Below are 19,992 nucleotides of genomic sequence, written 5' to 3'. Positions count from 1 at the left end.
CCTAACCAAAACAAACTAATGTCTGATATTTACTAATAATGAATGACTCATCCTGGCCAAAATGATCATAGTGAATGATAGTGAATTATGAATTTGATAGTGATTTATGAATTTGTACTATATAACCCCGCACTGAAGCTTGTGAGGCCAGTAAGCCCTTAAGTGCTTGGGGATAATCTTGCAGTAAAATTTGACGCAATGGTAATAGGCCCACTTTAATTTCTAGCTAAATACATGAATGTTTTTTATTGGTTATCTTGTGTTTTATACATTTATGACCCAGAACATTGGACAAACCACTGGTTTATGAGCTTTCCTACCCACACCACATATAAAAACTATTACGAGGCATCCCAGTGGAAAACCAGGGCTTCAGGGATTTACAGCAGTATTAATGCCCAGAAAAAACACACACACACACACACAAGATGTGCAATTGGAAATATATAAGGTTCATGCAATAGTGAATTTAAAGTTTCATAATTACCTTAAATTTATTTGACGTGCATCAAATTGTTTTTGTTACACCGTGGCTTGCTTCGCTTGCAAATAAACACTATTCTCTTGCTCCTCTGTGGACGCGTTGCACACACCATCCATGTGGGATATTATTTCGGTGAAATCTTTCTTTTTTTTCATATGAGCAACAACTATAGAGTGTTTTAAATGTAATCAATTAACGATAAATATGAAATTACACTAAATTTCGAAATAGATTGAACTCCCATCTGGGAGATGTCTTCTAGTACAGTAGCCTGGTCACAATGGGTCTAAAGCGAAAGTCACCGTGATATTGACGGATCTAACTCTTTACTGATCCCTGGCAAGGAGTCTTAAAAACAAGATTAAAACGAAACAGTTCATCTGGTCTAAGAGGATCATTTGCTTTTCCGAGATATCGGTGATTTATTCTTTTTATTATTGAACGTTCCTCTAAATGTTGTTTCACCTTGGTTTATATGATTGCTTCTTTAAAATATATATCTGCTATAGATTTACATTTATTGGATACAATAGTTCCTGGAAAATAAACAATTCGTTGGAAGGTGCGTAGTATTTTCCGACAAGCTTTGGCTTCTGGCCGGGAGTCATGATAATCAAGTGTTGCATTTCTAGGGCTTTATATTTGCTTCCTGGAAATGAAAAGAAAACATAGAAAGCTAAAGTACATTATCCTTTGTTATTCGTAGTTTTCAAACAGTACAGATAATTCATTTAAGAAATAAAAACTCGGATTTTTCTTAGATTCATGGCAAAACTAGATAAACTCAAATGTTTTAATTACCCATTGACCGGATTGGATTTATGAATTCAGGATATATAACGAAGCACTGGGATCCTAGCGGACATTCAACGCCACAGTACAACTGGGTAAAAATCCTGTAGATATACTGTGAAGTAAACGTTAGATGTTGGACAGTAAGGCGAAAGAAAGGAAAGAGAAACGGGAGTAAAGTAAAATTATTTAAAGCAAGTACAGGTATAGTCAATTCATTTTAGTGAGGCAGATTTACACCGACTCGCAGGGGTGCCCTTTTAGGTCGGAAAAGTTTCCTGATCGCTGATTGGTTGGACAGGATAATTCTAACCAATCAGATAGCAGGAAACCTTTCCGAGCTAAAAGGGCACCTCTGCGAGTGCAGTGCAAATGCGCCTCATTAAAAAAAGTTGACTATAGTTAAGGGTTAAGGAACTCGGCAAAGACCGTTAAATAATGCCTACAGTAATCTAGAGTTCTTGAGCTACCATTACCCGTGGCCTTATACAGTTTGGGAGTAATATTTATACACCGATTCGATAGATTCAGCACCCCCCCCCCCACACCAAAAAAAAAAAAATACAAAGATATCATAGCCGACGAAAGTTTCGAATATAAACTGTTTTTAAAAAGCAAAATAGCATTCCTGTTTAACCTTGTACCAACCGTGTGTCACACGATCGTACATAGTTCATGTTGTGTGTATATTGCTTGTATCCTCGCTCTCCCCCTCGCACTAAAAAGAACCTGAAAAATCATGTCTGCTTTTCTCCTCTGTAGCAGTGTCGAATTTTCAACATGAAAATTCTTGCTGCTTTGAGATTTTGTATATAAAGGAGTGTTCTACAATAAACTAACTCAGTTGCTTTCATACTGCCTTTGAGTTCACAACCTTCTCTCGGCCCGTCACAACCTACAGCTATCTGCTTGAATCCTTTCTGTTTCCTGCATCCTTTTATGTCACAGAATTCATTACTGTTCCCTTTCTTTTCAGACCAGGAGATCACCCACCGAATCTACATTAATCGTCATTGTTTCATTCCGGCCAGCAATCAAATAGTATACCCTTCTACCTTTGCACGCTTATAAAAGACTTTCAAAGTCTATCAGTTGATCCGTACAAAGCCATCATAGATTTCTTTTACATTTTTCATAATTGTTATGGACATTTTATGCATGGACGTTCATTACACTGCGACATAAAAAGGTTTTTAGTTCATTAACTCATAAAAAAAATATTGTTTGTTTCATCATTTGGTTCCAAATAATGCTTAAGTGCGAAAAAAAAATTACCAACATGAATGCATACTTGCAAAAAAAATATTGTTTGTTTCATCATTTGGTTCCAAATAATGCTTAAGTGCGAAAAAAAAATTACCAACATGAATGCATACTTGCAAAAAAAATATTGTTTGTTTCATCATTTGGTTCCAAATAATGCTTAAGTGCGAAAAAAAAAATACCAACATGAATGCATACTTGCAAAATCTAAGTACACTCGGGCACGCTGTTCTATTTTATTTCTCTCCTTTTTTTTTCTCTCTTCTTTTTTAGTTAATATATGAAAGACCTAATTTTATGTTGCTACTGTTCTTAGTATATTCTATTTTGATTGTTTATTACTTCTCTTGTAGTTTTTTTTTCATTTCCTTGTTTCCTTTCCTCACTGGGCTATTTTTCCCTGTTGGAGCCCTTGGGCTTATAGCATCTTGTTTTTCCAATTAGGGTTATAGCTTTGCTTGTAATAATAATAATAATAATGATAATAATTTGGTCAATTAATTTGCTAAGATTTTTATAATCTAGGCGATACATTTTCTTACTCTCTAAAACAAAGGAAAACAGACTCAATTCATAAAACAAACAAAAACTGTGTAAACATGACATCCTACAGATTTCCAGTGCTTTGACCTGTAGCGTCTAACATGATCATTATCATGAAGTTGCATAAAATGCAAAATTCTTTTTTGAAAATAGGAATATAAAATTAGAACATGAATTTAATATCTAAGCTTACTTTATAGTCTGATGAATAATAGCAGATTCAATTTGCACAATCCCTAAATAAATTATTCAATGTTTGAAGGCCGCTCATGAAAGAGAGGCAAGGGACAGTGACATTGCCCTATCAAGAAGGACGATGCCCTAGAGACTGACCATACATACATATGATCTGCGCCTAAGGCCCTCTCCAGCCAAGCTAGAACCAAGGAGGCCCGGGCAATGGCTGCTGATGACTCACCAGACAGACCTGTAGGCTCCCCCAAACACCCCCATCCTTAACTCACAAGGATGGAGAGGTTACAGCGACCAAAGGAACTAACGAGTTTGAACGGGACCCGAACCCAAGTCTGGCGTTCACCAGTCAGGGACGTTACTGCATTTTTTTTTTTTTTTTTTTTTTTTTTTTACTTGGAGAATCTATTAGTCAATTTCTTTTAGCGATGCAGATTTGCACCGACTCGCAGCGGTGCCCTTTTAGCTCGGAAAAGTTTCCTGATCGCTGATTGGTTGGACGAGATATTTCTAACCAATCAGCGATCAGGAAAATTTTCCGAGCTAAAAGGGCACCCCTGCGAGTCTGTGCAAATCTGCCTCGATAAAAGAAATGGACTATAGTAATTAGCTAATTCCATCTTCATCCCATTTCCTGGGTATGCAAGGAATTGTTTGTACAAATCCCTAATACTTCCTGATGACAGTAGAGTTGTATATACAGATTCCTGTACTTTTAGATTAGTTGTATATTATTCAGATTAATTGTGTAAATATGCGTGTAAAGGGACACTTTCAAAATATTCGGGGAATGATATGTACTTTAGTTGTTAACAATAGTCGTTAGATGTTATATCAAAGATAACTTAGTGAGTGAGAAAGTTAGTGGTATGGTAAACATGTCTATGTATATTTTGTAATTATGTGCTGTATGTAATATCAACTACTAATGTATGATTAAGAGTCAATAAAAAAGGAAACTATACCTGACCATCTTTTTACTAACATGACCCATATAATAACTAGCATTGATTGATTGATTTAAAGTTTTCTGGCATCCTGGCATCTAAGGTCATTGACGCAGTAACTAGCATGACCCCCCCCCCCAAAAAAAAAAACAAAAAAAAAAAAAAAAAAAAAAACAAGAATATTTTCATCCTTTTCAATTAATGATATGAACACAAAATTTAATTTCAAAATAATATTTGTATTAATGACCAACGCTTCAAGTGAGGGAAATGTCCACTATAAATTAATACACCAAATGACTTGTAAGAATATCTTTTAATAATTACACCTTCGAGAGAGCAAAAGTCTTCATAAAATAAACTCTTTTCATATTTGCTATAAGACAATTACAGTATAATAACAAAATCCCTTTAATAAATAAAAACTCATGTACAAAATGAATATCATACAATGCTAATTACATACACATCAACACATACTTGTCTCATGAAACCACATAAAAAATTAAAAGTTGTAAAAGGAACAATATAATACATTGATTTTAATAGTTCTTGATAATTAAAATGTCACACCAAAGACAAAAACGGACTGACAATCATATTAAAATAATGTTCACCATGAGAAAAAAATTAAAGTAGCAATTTCTATAAAGATCTTTCAAAATTAAGCACATTGGTAGGCCTATTTGAAAGTTGAAAAACCTATGAAGCTCTGAAATTGGAAATATAAATAAATCAACATCTCTGCCCAGCCTATCTTTGGATTGGGAGCTAAAGATATCAAATAAAATACAGTACTGTATACTGTATTGTAAAAACATCGGATTGGCATTTACTTACAGGGGTCAGTGCTGTAGTGAATGACACCTTGTAGTAACGGGGGATTTTGAGGAGGGAGAAGTCTAATAGGAAAGGGACCTCTGGTAGTGTTTTCACTCGCTCCAGTTTTAATACCGACACCCTTTTGGGGGTGAGCGAGCTGGGTATATTCCTGGCATTCCATTCAACTTTTTTCTCTGGTATATTTAGCAGTATTTATATCTTATAAATGGTGCTTTGAGGAGCATTTCACGGAGCGACACAGGTTGAGCCCAGAAATAGATTTTTCCTTCGTCAAAATCCCTTTTCTGGTCCTATACAGCAGGGGAACTCTACTATATACAGGACCTTCACAGTCATTTTATCATGTTCGTTTCAAAGTATTCAATATTTCACACCACACATGGTTCGTTTATTGTCAAATCCACACTATCGAAGCACTTAGAGAACAAGAAAGTCTTTACGTTTCCTCTTTAACGCCTTAATATCTTCCGGCTTTCGGATTTCTAGTGTAGTTTTCAGGAAAACCCCAAACCTTAACTCCTAGATCAAATCGATAATAAAAATCTTGTGAAAATTTTTGAATAGTTCAAAGCACTTAATGACGGATAAAAATTTGAAATACAGTAAAAGTACATTAAACCCATTCTTTACAAAACTAGAAAACTTGGACTTTATTTTAAAAGAAGGCAATAATAATAATAATAATAATAATAATAATAATAATAATAATAATAATAATAATAATAATAATAATCATAGCAACTGTAAATTGTGTTGTTTTAATGGAGATTAGTACTGATCTATACATGAAATAAAGAAACACTTGTAAATCTATAATCCCAAATAAAATAAATTTGCAATTCTATACAATACTTAAGAAGAATAACAAAAAATCCAGACAAGTACTTTAACCTTGTATAGAAATTCTTGAGGAACAAATTAGCTAATGTATTAAGAAGGGAATTTCATGAAGGAAAATATCACAAATAGCTAACAGTAAAGATGCTTTTCTCAGGTTTTTAGTAACAATATTAATACTAGCAGTGCTTGCAGAAATACTTCTGAATGACTAGAGATAGAATTGTTTAATGAAGAAAATAAAAGAGTTTTACTGTATTGAACTATTTTCTTTAAGTACATTAAAAAATATTACGAACATTTTTCTTGTCTGATGTGAACATTTTAATATTTACTCCATGGACTCTCGAAGCTTTAGTCTTACAAATAAATTAATTAAATAAAACAACTAAAAATTTTAAAACAATTGCCCTGAACTTCAGACAAAATTACACAATTGTTAGATTTGAAATTGGTTGAATCAATATTACCTTTCAGTGAAAAGATTGCTATGAAATGGGTATGAATTAGATGAAATATAATTTTTGAAAAAGTAATTTTTGAAAAAGTAATCTTTTACACAAAAAAAGTAACTTCAAATGTGATAAACTCAGTTCAGCAATGTAAATTTGGTGGCTATAGAGATAATACAAACAAATTATAAATAGAATTATATAAAATTGCACTCAAAACCACTGACCTGATAATATATTTAACTTAAGTAAAATTTTCTAAAATATTCAAAAATGAGAAATGTACAATTCGTCTGCATTTTTTAAAATATCTCTTCCTTATTTTTTGCTGACACTATGACAAACATACTTTATGGTACAATAATTTATATACCACAGGTTTATAAGTACATAAACTTCAGAATATCCAAAGCAGATCACTTTTACATATAACCTTAGTTAAACTAACTCCAATCAGTGTCAGGTATCCTATTCATTGTGCTCTATGTATTAGCCCCATAAGGTTCATTTTTGTAACTGGCCCTGTTTTTATGATGAAACTCCTTTTCACTTTTTATCAATATACATCACAAAAAACTCTGAACATATCAACTTAATCAATATTGAAAAAATAAGCAAGCTGATTATCAACATTCATATTGTGCAAAGCTGTAGTGTTGAGGAGGAATGAGGATAGGGGGTCGGGAGATGTAGGGGTAGAGAGGGGGGATGATGATGAAGGAGAGGACTAATTGGTGAGGGATCTATGGTCGTCGTTCAATCACGCCCCAGTTTTCTATACAGACACTCAAAGAGTGAGCGAGCTAGGTTTACTCCTGGCATTCCATGCATCTCTTTTTTTTCCTCTGGTATATTCAGTAATAACTATGCCTTAGAAATGGTGCTAGAGGAGCATTTCACTGGGCGACACAGGTTCCTCGCCCAGAAATAGATTTTTCCTTCGTCAAGATCCCCTTTTTGTCCCCTTTACTCTGTAATTGTCCTCCAGAAGAATTCCTGAATACACACCTATATATCCAGATTGCCCAGAGCTTGTCTCTGGCCAGGGGCTGTTAGACTTGTAGTCGTAGCCCCAAAAATGCTAAAAGCATTGTCACAGTATATCAAAACCTTTTTTTACCTGATCTTCAATTATGTGTTTGACTGGACAATTTTTTGTTTATATTAGTTCTACGATAAAATTCATAATGTTTATCTATTCCTGTTTAGCTTTCTCTTTTTCACTGATAGCTCTTTCTAGAACCCAGCTACCAAGAGAGAGGTGGAATGTCAACTTGGAGACATAGCACACCCGTCACAAGGCGATTGATGTCATGTGAAAAAGAATTTGTTTAATTACTAAAGGTTTCTTTTTTTTATTCTGCCACAGCCTGTACAAGAATCACAGCTTCACATAACCTTTAAAATGTTTTAATTTCTGCGGTAAAACTTTGGAAGTTATATACTCTACCATAAAATGTGGTTCTCTGTAACAATTTATTTTTAATGTACATCTTTATCCACTTAGAGAATCTACACAAACATACATTCATGTATACTCACACAACACTAGCACACACACATTATATACATATACACATTATACATATATATATATAACCTATATATATATATATATATATATATATATATATATATATATATATATATATATATATATATTACCTTTCTGAGTGGGGATACCTTAGCATGAAAGGTTTTGTGTTGCCATGATCAGCTAAGCTGCATTAATCAGGGCCATCCATAATAAGTTAGTTTGCTGCAAGCAATCAGACTAGATTCCCACCATCACCAATCTGCAATAGCCAGCATGGTGATAAAATTACCAAACCCCAGACATGAATAAGGACATGTCTGAGGTATTTGTCCAGCATTATTATTATTATTATTATTATTATTATTATTATTATTATTATTATTATTATTATTATTAGCTAAGCGACAACCCTAGTTGGAAAAGCAAGATGCTATAAGCCAAAGGTCTCCACCAGAGAAAAATAGCCTAGGGAGGAAAGGAGATAATGAAATAAATAAACAATAAACGAAGTAATGAACAATTAAAATAAAAATTTCTACAAACAATAAAAACATTAAAACATATTTCAAATATAAACTACAAAAAGACTTATGTCAGCCTGTTCAACATAAAAACATTTGCTGCAAGTTCTGCTACTTTGAAATTCTGAAGTTCTGCTGATTCAACAACCTATGAGGAAGATCATTCCACAACTTGGTCACAGCTGGAATAAAACTTCTAGAATACTGTGTTGTATTGAACCTCATAATGAAGGCCTGACAATTAGAATTAATTGCATGCCTAGTATTACAAACAGGATGGAACTGTCCACGAAGATCTGTAAATTATGGTCAGGGTTATGAAAAATCTTATGCAACATGCATAATGAACTAATTGAACGATGGTGCTAGACATTAATATCTAGATCAGGAATAAAAAATTCAACAGACCATAAGTTCCTGTCCTACAAATTAAGCTGAGAATCAGCAGCTGAAGACCAGACAGGAGAACAATACTCAAAACAGGGTAGAATGAAAGAATTAAAACACTTCTTCAGAATAGATTGATCACCGAAAATCTTAAGACTTTCTTAAGCCAATTTTTTGTGCAATTGAAGAAGATACAGACCTAATGTGTTTCTCAAAAGTAAATTTGCTGTCGAGAATCATACATAAAATTCTAAAAGTCATACAAATTCAAAGAAACTTTATCAATGCCGAGATCAGGATGTTGAGGAACCACTATCCTTGACCTACTTACATTCATACTTTGAGTTTTGTTAGGATTCAGCTTCATACCCCATAATTGGCATCATGCACTAATTTTAGCTAGAGCTCTATTAAGGGATTCAGCAACCCAAGATATACATTCAGGAGATGGAACTGATACAAAGAGAGTAGCATCATCTGCATATGCAACAAACTTGTTTTCTAGGCCAAACCACATGTCATGTGTATATGGTATGAAAAGTAATGGGCCAAGAACACTACCCTGAGGAACACCAGATATCACATTCCTATATTTACTATGGTGCCGATCAACAACAACTCTTTGCAATCTATTCAATAATGAAGCTAAGAAATTACCCACCTACTCCCAACAGTTTGAGTTTGAAAACAAGGGCTTCATGATTAACACGGTCAAGGCAGCACTAAATTTAAGGCCAATCATATGAACTTCCTGACCATAATCAAGGGATTTCTGTACAGCATTGGAGATTGTAAGAAGGGCATCACATGCTCCAAGGCCTTTACTAAAACCAAATTGCAAGCTAGGGAACAGATGATTACTTTCAGCAAACCTATTAAGACGTTTTGCCAAAAGACGTCCAAAAACTTTAGATAATATGGGAGTTATGGAAATTGGGCGGTAATCAGTTGGACTTGAGCTACCACAAACACATTTAGATAGAGGAGTAACTTTACCAATTCTCCAACAAGTGCTAAAAGCTCCTCTTCTTGCTAAGTTGCTCAAAACAACAGATAAATTTGCAGGTAAGAAATCTGCAGTCTTTATATGAAAAAAAAAAAAAAAAGGAAAAATACCATCAAGGTCCATCAAGAGAGCTTTAATTTCGCGATATCGAAAAGCTAAACTACTGTAGTTAGTTTAGCCTCAGGAAAACAGGAATGAGGAGGTTCGAGTATCTCATTACTCTGCTTACTGTCAAACACATCAGCCAAAAGGGTTACCTTTTCCTTAGGCCACCGAGTGACAGAGCCATCTGGTTTAAGTAAAGGAGGAACCATTGAATCTACAGCAAAGAGCGCAGATTTAAGGGTAGTAGACTATAAATGGCTGTATTCATTGCATATATATATATATATATATATATATATATATATATATATATATATATATATATATATATATATATATATATATATATATATATATATATATATATATATATATATATATATATTGAGTGGATATACCTTAACATTGTGAAAGGGTTTGTGTCATCATGGTCAGCAAAGCTGTATTAGTTAGGGCCACCCATACTAGTTTGGTTTACTGAGAGCAATCAAGCTAAAGTCTCCCACCATCACCAATCTGCAATGGTCAGTGTAGTGAGGAAATGACCAAACCTCAGACATGAATAAGAACATACCTTATGTCTTTGTCCTGCAGTGGACTAGAAACAGCGGCATTTATTATTATTATTATTATTATTATTATTATTATTATTATCATTAATATTAATAATAATAATAGGCTGGTAGTAGTAGTAGTAGTAGTAGTAGTAAAATTTTTAGCTCTCATTGTAATATACAGTAATATATAAAGGTAAATACAGTACAGTATAAGTAATTTATTCCTCTATAGAAAATTTGGGAGTGTTGGTGAAAATGGCATAAATAAAAGAAAAAAAAGAGGAGACTTGATTGATTGCAATAATTACAGAGGCATCACACTCATGTCCATTGTTATGAAAATATATAGTATGCTTATTCTAAAGAGACTAGAGAGAAATATTGATGAAAAGCTGAGCGATGAACAAGCAGGATTTAGAAAAGGTAAAAGTTGTACTGACCAAATTTTCATTTTAAGACATGTGGTACAGCAATGTGAGGAATATAAAAATCCCCTTTTGATGGCATTTGTGGACCATGAAAGAGCCTTTAATAGTGTGCACCGGCTAAATTTTTAGAGAGTCCAGCATTATTATTGAATTCCTCTTAGATATGTAAATTTTATCAAGTCTGTTCATGAGCATAGCTAGTGCAAAGTTAACGTTAGTGGAGTCCTATCAAATGAATTTCTAGTGAACAGCAGAGTACTTCAAGGGAATGTGTTGTCACCTATTTTGTTTATCCTCCTCATGAATTTTGTAATGGTGGAGATGATGGAGAAGGATTGGACTGGATTGGTAATAGGAAATAAGCAGACCTAGAGTATGCTGATGATGCTGTCCTTATCAGCAGAACACCACCGTACTTGCAATGAGTGCTTACCAGAATGCATGAAGTATTACATAAGGATGGTCTCAAAATAAATAGATTGATTGATTGGTTGATTTGAGGTTTTCTGGCATCCTGACATCTAAGGTCATTGACGCTGATCAAAATAAGTTGAAGAATGACAGATGATGATGAGAACAAAATATGCAATGGAAGATGAAATCTAATTGGAAGGAGAAAGGATTAATGAGGTAGAATTCTTTAAGTATTTAGGAACTGTGATAACTAATACAGGGTCTTTAGAATTAGAGTTTAGTGAAAGATTGAAAAAACAAATCAGACAATGGCTAGGTTAAGTAAAATTTGGAAATCAAATTGCCTGAAATTACAAATAAAAATCAGACTATATACAACTTTAGTAAGATAAGTGTTACTGTTTGGACATGAGTCATGGTATGACAATGAAACAATCTCCAACAGATTTAGTAGATTTGAGAAAAAATCTCTCAGAAGGATATTGGGAATTAAATGGTAGGGAAGGATTAGAAATGAAACAATATGAGAGATTACTAGAGAGCCATATGTGGATGCCTGGTGAGGGGTAGATGGAGATAGTTTGGGAATGCTCTTCGCACTCCCCGAGATTAGTACACCAAACGTTTAACTAGGCTCCACAAGGCATTACAGTAGTTGGGAGACCTTGGCCTACATGGCTGAGGACTATGAAGGGTGGAGTAGGAGATGATGAATGGAGAGGTATTATATTAAAAGCTCAAGATAGAGACGACTGGCGAAATCTAACCAAGGCCCTTTGCATCAATAGGTGTAGATGATGATGATTATAGAAAATTTAAAAAAATTTTGATTCTCTTTTATAGTTCACTCATGGTATATTTCTTATTCTGTTACAGAAGTTCTCTACTTGCTTATTAAATTTTTTTTCATGTTTCAAGCTTTCTGACCGAATTGCCATAAATAACAATTCTAACAAATTATTCAAAACATATTGTCTTGATATAAATATCTAATAAATACATTTTACAATGCTTAGCAGGTAATTGCATAGGCAAACAACAAGGGTGTCAGAAAATCGAAAAACATATAAAATTATAAGGGTTAAACTAGAAATGCCTAAGAGGAGGGTTATTTAAAGCGGTAAATTCTGTTACCATGCTACTATAGTAGATGGGAAGTTTTTTTGGGGTGTAGCATTGCTAGTCTTGTTCTTAAAAACTAATTAAGAAAACTACTGTACATTAGTAACATTAGCTGAGCTAAGAATGAACTTTAAAATAAGATGAGAGGCCCTCCCAGGGAGGATAAATATCAGTCTAAGAGAATGGTTTAAAAATTATTTTGGCTACTGATGAAATTCAGCAATTTGGGTAACTGCACCTTTCAGACATCAAGAATGAATAAAATAAGAAGATTACGCAGTACGGTATGGACACAATTTACTTGTAGTTCTCTTTAAAAGGTTTATAGGCTACTCATGAATGGCAAAGGCCAGGGACAATGCCCTAGAGACTGACCATATATGCATATGATCAGGGACAAAGCCCTCTCCACCTAAGTTAAGACCAGGGAGGGCCAGGCACTGGATGCTGATCACTCAGCAGGTAGACCTGTAGGCTCCCCCAAATCCACACTCGTTAGCTCACAAGGAAGCCATCGAGCTTGAGCGGGACTCGAACCACAGTCCGGCGACCGCTAGGCAGGGATGTTTCCAATAGGCCACCGCAACCCTTAAAATAATTGTTCCCTCCGCTCATGGAAGACAATACATTACAGTACAGTCCTGGGTTCCAGAAACGATAAACATTCAATGCAAATGGGTAACATAGTGACATAAAATCATTAAAAAATACTGAAAGAGTCATAACAGAGCTACCAATGGCTATCATCATCATTAACGTTATTACAGTACGTCAGTTTCTCCCTTAACGGGTGAACTACCAGGTTCTAGTTCATAAGACACAAAAAGCATCAATGAAAAATAAGAAGTTCGTAAAAAAGGCTGTCACAGTACTAGATTCCCAAAGCTGCATGAAAAACCATACACAGATCCAACTAATATGCATGAGAGAGTTATCCATTTGTAGAATACAATATGTACGCATGTAAGTAAGTGAAACGAGATAAAAAAAATGTAAATGCAAAGGTAATTTCCAGAACTTGTATGAAACAATTAAAAGATGTAAATTTCAGCAATTCTTCTATGGAAATAACAGGGAGTATTTCAGCATGAATCCTTATAAATGGGGTACCAGAATCAGACACTGACAAAACTAGAGTTAGATAGAGACAGTATTTACGATTACAGTAACATCAATTCTTAAGTGGTCCACTTAAACCATTTAAAAACAACAGTATTTTCACAATATCATTTAATTCTAGTACAGTGATGCTTAACTCTTTTCAAACTTCATTTAACAAGTTGTGTACAGGAATAAAACCACTTAGGGAGTCCTTTCGTAATAGATATTAAGGCCTGATTATGGGTGATTGGCATATTTTGTGATTTTACACCTATATAAAAAAACAATAAACTTGGACGGTTGTTATAATAAAAAAAAAAATCTCTTGTGTAACACATATACATCACAGATGCTGACAAATTTACGATATTAATATCAACTAATTAATTCCAAGCAACAGTATGATTATTTCTGAAATTCCAAAATACTGCAACAATGAAGGATAAAAAAAAATCAGCCATGAGATAGGAAACAAGTTGGTAACTCATCAAAATTATAACCATCTCAATAAATTCTAAATACTTTATCATTTAGAGAAAAATAAAAAATAATTTATCCTGCATATGTTAAAACTTTCAATAACAATCTCACAGAAATTTTTGTGTCTATTTACTTTCAAGATCTTTTTCTTTAAAATCTGTTATTATGCCTTATAATAACATACTTATAACGATGGATGATAGAGGAAGCCCAATTTTAACAAAACATTCAGTATATTCAAAATAATTTTTTTACCACCGATGACTTATATATGACAAAGGCATGTCTTTAACATAAGTTAGTTTATATTACTCATTCATAAATTACAGTAAATCTATGTAATAAGCCACAATGATACCATTTTCTCAGTTTATAAATACAATTTTTATGTACACTACTTTAGTTCTTTTTCAGTTCCATCCTGGTATATTAAAACTTTTAAAGAAATTGCAGATTTCCCGTCTTAGAATAATCTTATGGTTTTATTATAATAGATTTTAGCAAAGTAATGATATGATATAAAAGGCAATCTTTAAAATCTTAAAGATAATATACAGTACTATCAAAGGCAAGGGTTATTTAAAAGAAAAAAAGAGCTGGCAAGTTTAGTTGGTTTAAAAGTTTTTATCAGAGCTCACTAGCCAACCACAATCCAATTTGTGATTACTAGCTTATTAAATACAGTACTGTATTAAGTATGGTTATCTGAAATTCATCACTGATCATTAAAATACTCTTTGGTCTAATAAAGTTTCTGCATAGAGAAAACAATTACCCAAGATATTAGATTTGCATCAATCATAACAATATGTACAATCATATAAATTATGAATGCAAAATATTACAAAGCAAACATTATACTGTAGTATTAATATACAATACATGATGTATATCATTTGGTCTTTATTTTGAAAATAAAAAATGTACATGAGACTATTGCTTATGGTAATTATATATTCCATTATTATTGATGTTCAAAGGCTAAGATTTATTCAAGTGATGTCAACAGGAAAAAAATATGCCTATTTTCCCATCATGCAATTGTATGAACAACAGAGCCAACAATCACATTCATATGATACAAGTTTAAAATTTTATTCAATAACTAAGACCACTGAATTGCTACCTTTCCAATCCTACTAAACCATTAGTACAAAAATTCACAATAATGCATAGTATCCAGTTCATTATTTTTCATTATGATTTATTACACTTTTTGTCATTATAAACTGGATTTTTATTTATTTACTTGTTCATCTACGTAAACAATTCTGAGAGTTCAAAATTATCTCCTCTTCATTTAAGTACAGTACAGAACCGTGTTCTATAACTTTAAAACACACACACAGAAGTTTTTCAACGTTCACATAAACTCTGGCATTTGCTTATCGCTTTGTTCATACACAGAGCAATATAAAATACATTACTTTAAAAACTCATTATAAATACAAAGTACATGGGAAGGTCTTCTGTATAATGAAGACAATACACACTTAATTGATATAATAAATATATTTTTGTCTCATGGAGATAAGCAGAACATGGCACCATGCAATATCGGATGTGAAAAATAATATCTCAAACTAGATAAAAATATATTGATAAAAATAGGACCCTATGTTATTTGCTACTTTATTGCTAAACTGCATCTGGATACAGGGTAGCATATCTATTAAAGTACAGTACATGAATTAAAATGACATGCATAACAATATACGAGTTATGCTGTATCTCCTATAATAGGAAGAGCACACTGAATCAAGGCTGCATGCTAGTAGCATGCGCTGTTATGGCACCAGGTGATTAAAAATAATAGGAGTCGGCTATTAGTTACAACAAGCTGGCTTTTTCCCTTGTCTCTGTAAATCCTCCAGTACTGATTTTAGGCACAAATAGTCCTGTTCATGCTTTAGAATTTTGCTAGGAGGTTTAGCTACCAAATCTACTCCTGTTACTTGGCATCGATACCATATGCCGTCCTCAAGCTCTATGATGAACGGTGAAGAATTTGCAGTATTGCTTGGTATTGGGGTACTGAAAGTAGAAAAAAGTATATATAATAATGTTACAGATATAAAATTATGTAAAAAATATGTGAAATGAGAAACAAAAATAGTTATTTCTAACAGATTCTGATGATGTTATTTTTAGTAATGTAAATTGCCCATCCTTAAGATTTTGGTGACTGGAAATGATGTCATACTGAGAATTTTTTCAACTATCTTTAACTCATCCTTTAGCATTATATTCCATTAGTTTTTTTATGAGTAGGCCTATATACAATAAAGAACTAACAAAAAAATTATTTAGCCTTTAATTGACTGAATAAATTAAATTATACTCTTTAAAACAATATTGTAATCTATCAATATGGATTATAAAAATAATAAATTCTAACAAACAGTATTAAGTACTGAAATAAAAGAAATACATGTATAGTACAAGAAAAATAAAGGGATTTTGACGAAGGAAAAATCTATTTCTGGGGAGAGACCTGTGGCGCCCGGCGAAAAGTCCTTCTTGAATACCTTTTCTGATAAAAACCTTCCAATTATACCAGAGAAAGATAAAAGCATGGAATGCTGAGGTTACAACCCTCGCGCGAGCACCTTTTGGGTGTCGTGTATAAAGCAAAGGCGCGTGAAATCCACTATTCACAGGTTGTCTTCCATTTAGTTAATTCCTTCGCCAAAGGGATGGGCCGATACAGAGGCCCTAGACACATCCCCATCGCCGCACCACCCACGCCACGACGCGAGCGCCATCTGAACAACATCCTTCTGTATTGACCATGATGGCTTGGAAAGGAAAGGGTGGGATCGTGTAAAATAAGGGGAAGGGTTTCGCCGGGCGCCACAGGTCTCTCCCCAGAAATAGATTTTTCCTTCGTCAAAATCCCTTTTCTGGGTCGAACCTGTGGCGCCGGGCGAAAATGTACCAGAGAATGCCTTCCAAGCCCAACAATAACTACTAATTTAATAAGGGGAGAGAAACAACACCATGTAAAGAAAATCATATATAATTCAGGTAAGTAGGCATAAAATATAAAGTAGCCACAGGGCATAGTGAGAGTAAGGATAAACAAACATGATAACAAGGAAACCTCTGATTATCAGAGGAAAACATGCAACAAAACTGACATGGCTAAGAATATCCCAACTTAATAACAAGGGAAAACAATAATAGTTACAATCATATTAACCTAATATGTAATACACTTAGGGCTAACGAACCACCAAGGAAGCGGCGTCGTGGTGCGAGTGGCGGGTAGGAGGGAGAAGAGAAGAGATGGATGAAAGGAAGAACAAAAGATCAATGGGGAGAGATAAGGCTCCCAGCTGCAACCGTTGGATATTTAAGAGCCTGTAAGTTCTTTAGATAGTGGCGTTTGAAGACCATAGGAGATTTCCAACCCGTGTACTTCTTAAGGTTATCAAAGTCCATATTCTGGAAATAGTTGATGGAGGTAGCTATCGATCGGATATCATGAGCATGGGGAAATGATCCCGGATTGGCTTGTTTAATGAAGTATAGGATCTGTTGCCTAATGCCACGTATGGAAATGGTACCTCCTTGTTCTCTGATAAACAAGGGGCCAGACGATCGGGTAGCAGTCCTGGCTAAAAAGGCCCTGAGAGTGGTGACCGGACATAGAGAAGTATCTTGGAGAAGAGGAATAATCTTCCAAGGGGACCACCTATTTTGGGGGTCCTCGTTCTTAGCTAGGAACGCCCTGTCTGGTGAAAGAAGTACCTCACCTGAAGGGAGGAAATCCATGTTCCCTGAGTTTCGTGAGAGAGCTGCTAGTTCTGAGATTCTGGAACCCGAGGCCAAAGCTGTTAGAAATAAAGTCTTCCTAAGAAGAGTGATATAAGAGCAGGATTCGTTGTCCGTGTCGGAGGCCAGTTTGAGGACATCATATAGAGACCAAGAGACCTTTTGAGGACGGACCGAAGGTCGAAGCCTAGCACATGCTTTTGGAATAGATGAGAAATAAGACTCCGCCAGGTTAATGTTAAACCCAACCAGGAAGACTTTCCTCAGAGCTGACTTAATGGTGGTTATAGTGCTAGCTGCTAGGCCTTTGTCAAAAATGAACCTAAAGAAGGAGATGGCTAAATTAGGAGTCATAACCGAATGGTCTGAAGTCCTTAAGAAATCCGCTAGTTTCTTAACCGCCGAATCATATTGGCGAATCGTTGAGTCCCTTTTGTCTGATTCTATAAAGAGGACATTATCTGGGTCGATATTTGCGTCCCTACGTGCCGCAAACTTCATGAAATCCACAAAGTTAGGGTTTTGGCTATCCTTGAGGAATCTGACACAGTCCGTGTTTGGACCACCTGGGTCAGTTTGGGGAATGGGATCCGGAAGGGACGGAGTTTCAACTCGAGGAGGAGAGGAAACCAACTGCTCTTTGGCCAGTGAGGTGCCACTAAAGCTACTACCCCGTTGAAGGAGCGGAGTTTGTGCAAGACTTTCAGTAGAAGATTCACTGGAGGGAATAAGAAGATCTTCTGCCAATGGTTCCAATCCAGGGTTAATGCGTCCATGGCATAAGCCTGAGGGTCCAGGTTCGGTGTCACATAACACGGGAGTTTGTGATTGAGTCGGGTCGCGAATAGATCTACCTGGAGACCTGGAACCAGCCTGAGTATCCACCGGAAGGAGTGCATGTCCAGGGACCACTCCGATTCCAGTGGGCTCGTCCTGGATAATGCGTCTGCTATCACATTCTGGACTCCTGCTAGGTGAGTTGCTGACAGGAACCAGTCTTTGTCGGCTGCTAAGGTGAAGATAGTGACCAGGATCTGATTCAGGTTGGGTGATTTGGACCCCCCTCTGTTGAGGCAGTGGACTACGGCCGTGCTGTCTGAGACTACTCTGATGTGGGTCGACCTCGGAGGGGAGATTCTCTTCAGGGTCAAGAACACCGCCATGGCTTCGAGAACATTGATATGGAACTGTCTCATGGCGGGTGACCAAGAGCCCTGACACATCTGATGTTGGGAGTAACCCCCCTAACCACTCAGAGACGCGTCGGTATGAATTGTCACTTGTGGAGAGGGGAACTGTAGAGGAACCGACTTGGAGAGGTTCCTCCGATCGGACCATGGTTGTAGTCTCATTTTCAAGACAGAGGGGATCTTCGAGGTCTTGTCTCTTAAAGGTATTGTCGCCCTCTTTCTCCAAACTCGATTGATGTCTTTGAGTTTGGCTTTTAATAGGAGATCGGTCAGTGAGGCAAACTGGAGTAGGCCGAGGACTCGTTCTAAAGCTCTTCTGGACACCTGTTTGTGTTTGAGAAAGTTCCTGACCTTGGAAGCCATCTCCCTCACCTTCTTGGGAGGAAGGGAGAGCTTGTGCTTTGAGAGGTCCCAACGGATGCCTAACCATTCGAAGAGGCTTGATGGTTGTAGGCGGGACTTCCGGAGGTTGACTTGGAAGCCCAGTTTGGCGAGAAAATGGAGTACCTTCGACGTAGCTCTTTTGCATTCCTGGTGCGACTGGGCCCAAATGAGCCAATCGTCCAGATAGGCGACGATTTGTATCCCTTGGTGTCTGAGTTGCTCGAGCACCGTCTCCCCCAGTTTCGTGAATACCCTGGGGGCAATGCTGAGACCGAAGGGCATGACTTTGAATGCGAAGGCTCTCTTGCCGAGACGGAAGTCTAGATAAGGAGAGAAGTTTCGAGCTACTGGGACATGATAATAGGCGTCGGTAAGATCGATAGAGGTGGTGACGGCCCCACGGGGAAGTAAGGTCCGTACCTGAGAGATAGTCAGCATACGGAACTTGTCGCAAAGGATGTAAGAGTTGAGCTTCGACAAGTCCAGAACTACCCTCAACGCCGACGAGTCTTTCTTCGGGACTGTAAACAGGCGGCCTTGGAACTTCAGGGATCGAACCCGCTTGATTGCTCTCTTCTTGAGTAACTCCGCAGTGTACTCTTCCAGGATGGGAGTGGGTCTCTGGAAGAA

At 35.8% G+C, this 19,992-nt stretch overlaps 1 protein-coding gene across 2 annotated transcripts in view; it reads right to left on the bottom strand.

Annotated features, from left to right (window-relative positions):
• Positions 1-14,608: 14,608 nt before the first annotated feature.
• Positions 14,609-19,992, bottom strand: part of LOC137639924 (uncharacterized) — a 49,610-nt gene continuing 44,226 nt past the window's right edge. For both annotated transcript variants that reach the window (XM_068372215.1, XM_068372216.1), the window contains exon 9: positions 14,609-16,045. In XM_068372215.1, coding sequence (XP_068228316.1) covers positions 15,838-16,045 — 208 coding nt within the window. In that variant the 3' untranslated portion in view covers positions 14,609-15,837. The remainder of the gene's footprint in view (positions 16,046-19,992) is intronic.

The sequence above is a fragment of the Palaemon carinicauda genome, chromosome 4 (assembly GCF_036898095.1).
Source record: "Palaemon carinicauda isolate YSFRI2023 chromosome 4, ASM3689809v2, whole genome shotgun sequence".
Taxonomy (NCBI): domain Eukaryota; kingdom Metazoa; phylum Arthropoda; class Malacostraca; order Decapoda; family Palaemonidae; genus Palaemon; species Palaemon carinicauda.
This window is presented reverse-complemented; position numbering and strand designations above follow the sequence as displayed.